General features: G+C 51.0%; 1 protein-coding gene across 1 annotated transcript in view; it reads left to right on the top strand.

Moving 5' to 3' along the window:
* HEG1 (heart development protein with EGF-like domains 1) overlaps nt 1–3,469 on the top strand; it is a 71,548-nt gene that overhangs the window by 32,030 nt on the left and 36,049 nt on the right. Inside the window, exon 11 of the mRNA XM_014545232.1 lies at nt 1,010–1,113. Within this exon, the coding sequence (XP_014400718.1) occupies nt 1,010–1,113 (104 nt within the window). The remainder of the gene's footprint in view (nt 1–1,009; nt 1,114–3,469) is intronic.

Below are 3,469 nucleotides of genomic sequence, written 5' to 3'. Positions count from 1 at the left end.
GTGTTGACCTATGAACCAGGAGGTCACAGTTCGATTCCCAGTCAGGGCACATGCCCGGGTTGCAGTCTCAATCCCCAGTGTGGGGCATGTAGGAGGCAGCTGATCAATTATTCTCTCTCATCATTGATGTTTCTATCTCTCTCTCCGTCTCTGAAATCTATATATATATATAAAAGCCTAATATGCAAAGTGTCCCCTTGGGTGTTTGACCGACTGGGAGTTTGATTGCTCACTATGACGTGCGCTGACGACCAGGGGGTGGCTCGGAATGAATGAAGGCCCTGGCTGACAGCCGGCAGCTGCTAGGGACACTACCTGTGCACAAATTTTGTGCACTGGGCCTCTAGTAAATAAAGCATTATGGGGCCTGAGGAGCACTTTTTTGTCTAGCCCTATATATATAAAAGCCTAATATACAAAGTGTCCCCTTGGGTGTTTGACCGACTGGGAGTTTGATTGCTCGCTATGACGTGCGCTGACCACCAGCGGGTGGCGCGGAATGAATGAAGGCCCTGGCTGGCAGCCAGCAGCTGCTAGTGACACTACCTGTGCACAAATTTTGTGCACTGGGCCTCTAGTAAATAAAGCATTATGGGGCCTGAGGAGCACTTTTTGTGTCTAGCCCCATGTCTCCCTCCTGGGATTATGTAGTTTAGGCCAGCTCATCTTTCTTCTCTGTCACAGCTATACTGGGCATCTATTATGGGAGGCCGTTAGAGAGATGTCAGGAAGGCTCCTCTCAGCAGCCCTCCCTTCCACACAAAGGGCTCCTTGGAGTCTCTCACCCACAGAGTTACTCAGTCTGAGCCATCAGCTCAGCTCAGTAGGTGCTCACCTTCTTGGAGAGGAGCCCAGAGAGGGGAGGTGGTCTCCACCCTCAAGGAGAAAGAACTGCACAGAGATGGTCTTCGAGGTGGGATAAAGCCGGACACCCCAGAAATTTGCAGACACTCAGCCGTGTGTAGGTCAACCTCTCGTGTAGCCTAACGGGTTGTGTTTTTGTTTTCAGTTAGAACCTTTGTGACAGAGTTTAAATTGAAGAAAACGTTTCCCAATTCCACCGTGGAGAAACATTCGGACCTACATGAAGTTGAAAATGAGGTCACCAAAACGGTAAGTTTTCTGAAAGGCATCTTACTTCTAGGCCTTTGTTTTCTAGAATAGGTTTCATTCGGGATTGGGAGCCTCCTGGGGATCAGCTGTGTCTCCCGGGCTGTTCGTGTCTGTTACGTTTGGAAGGTAAACTTTGGGGTAGAATAAAGGCCTCTCCGAGCCAGAGGGCGGTGTGGAGAGGCAGTGGTCCCCAGGAGGAGGGTTTCTTCGAACGTGTCCTCGCCGCAGCCTTTGTCGGCGGGCTGCCGGTTCTTTGCCATGTGCACACTGACAGGCACAGACATGTAGGTGACGTGAACCTGTGAAAGCTGTTGGCGAAGAGGAAAGACCCAGAGCATCCTGCGGGCCCTCCTGCTGCTGACCTGCTGTGTGACGTTCTCGGGGTTAGGAACATGGAGAGGATAGCGCCCTTTCCCTTCAAGGGAGCGCCAAAGCGGAGCAGTTAGTCCTGGCTACCCAGGGGGAGGATTCAGTGCATAGATCAGCGGTTCTCAACCTGTGGGTCGCGACCCCTTTGGGGGTCAAACGACCCTTTCACAGGGGTCGCCTAAGACCATCGGAAAACACATATATAATTACATATTGTTTTTGTGATTAATCACTATGCTTTAATTATGTTCAATTTGTAACCATGAAATTGGGGGTCACCACAACATGAGGAACTGTATTAAAGGGTCGCGGCATTAGGAAGGTTGAGAACCACGGGCATAGATTATCAAGGGGCCTTTGATTCTTCTTTCCCTCTCGGCTTACTTTTTGTCAGGGAAACAAAAAAGGAAGGAGGGAGGGAGGGAGGGAGGAAATGGAGAGGAAGAAAGAAGAGATGAAATGAAACAGTATATTTTGCCTCTTGGCTGCTATGTGAGTCCAAGATTTGGTGTCTAGAAAACCAAAGTTTGCCATTAAAATAAGTTTTAGAGATCAGTCTATTTCTGATTTCAGTTTTACTTGTTCTGTATGGGTGAGAGTTAGTGTACTAGCCAAAACCTCGAGGACTTTACAGGACTGTGGATTTTATTTGCAAACTTTAGGTGGCAGTTCTGTTTCCGTATCTCCTGCGCTTCTGCTCTGACAGGGTGTGACAGGTGCCTCACTAAGGTATTCTGACACCGTGACCGATGGAAAACGGAGGCCCTGGGAGCTGACAATGCTGCCTGAGCTCACACTGAGCAGGTGCCAGGTTAGGGAACAGGCCGCCAGACCATCCTCAGGCCTGACACCGGTTGCAAATTCGGGGATCCCCAGGCCACCCTCAGATTTGACAATTCACTAGGACTCACAGATGGCGCCTGAAGCTGTCACACCGCGGTTATGGTTCATTACAGTGAACGGGTCCAGGTCTCAGCCCCCCAAGGAAGAGAGGCGTGGGGCAGGGCCCCGGAGGGTTCCAGATGCGGCTTTGGCCGTCCTCTCCCCACGGGGCCACGAACAGGGTTAACGCCTCTGGGCTATGATGTGCGCAATATTCATGGAGTGTGCCAGCCAGGGAAGCTCACCTGAGTCTTGGTGTCTAGAGCCAATATGTTGTGCTCGCTTCAGCAGCACATGCACTAACGTTAGAGCCAATACCTAGACATGGCCAACTGCCCGTAGGGCTGACCTCGGGCCCCAGCCCCGCTGGAGGTCCAGGGGTTACCCTATAACTCAAAGCCCTCACCATCAATCATGCTGTTAGACGATCTGGAGTGGCCCAGGCCCCCGGGTAAACAAAGGCAGGCCATTCCAAAGGCTTAGAGATTGCCTCCCAGGAGCCTAAGACCAGACCTCTCTTGGGGCAGGGTTTAATTTCTTACTAGATGGCAGGTTTTATGTCTACTTCTACATCTTCTAACCCTATACCGGACGTTCTTGTCACCCCACTACACCTGCCTCTTGGTCAGTCTTTCCTTGTAACATAGCACAGGGCTGAGAGCGCCGTGCACGGGTGCAGTCCTTCCATTACACAGCTCCGAGGCTGCTCTGACTTGTTAAGTTGGACCCAGTATCAGTCCATCACTTATTAGTGAAGTGACACCCCACCCCAGGAAATAGTGGAGATTTAGGCAGTGACTGGAGAAGCCACTCAAGTGGCCCTTCCCAAGATGCCATTCTGTTCTGAAATGCGCCACTTCTGTCTTTACCTGGGAGGGGGAAAGCTTAAGAACTGATGCTAGTAATGAATCACTGCCTATCAAAATACAAAGCAGTGTCATACGAAGCCATAAAGGTCTGGTAACATCCTTGTTTGAATCCTTCTTCTGAAGAGCGAAATGTACCTGACACATGGGCCGTGAGGCCAGGTGCATCTGCACTGCCCAAGGTATTGAGACCCTCTGCTGCCTAGAAGGAATCCCTGGCCCCAAAGTGTGTGTGGGGG

This window comes from Myotis brandtii, unplaced genomic scaffold (genome assembly GCF_000412655.1).
Source record: "Myotis brandtii unplaced genomic scaffold, ASM41265v1 scaffold4, whole genome shotgun sequence".
In the NCBI taxonomy this organism is placed as follows: Eukaryota; Metazoa; Chordata; class Mammalia; order Chiroptera; family Vespertilionidae; genus Myotis; species Myotis brandtii.
This window is presented reverse-complemented; position numbering and strand designations above follow the sequence as displayed.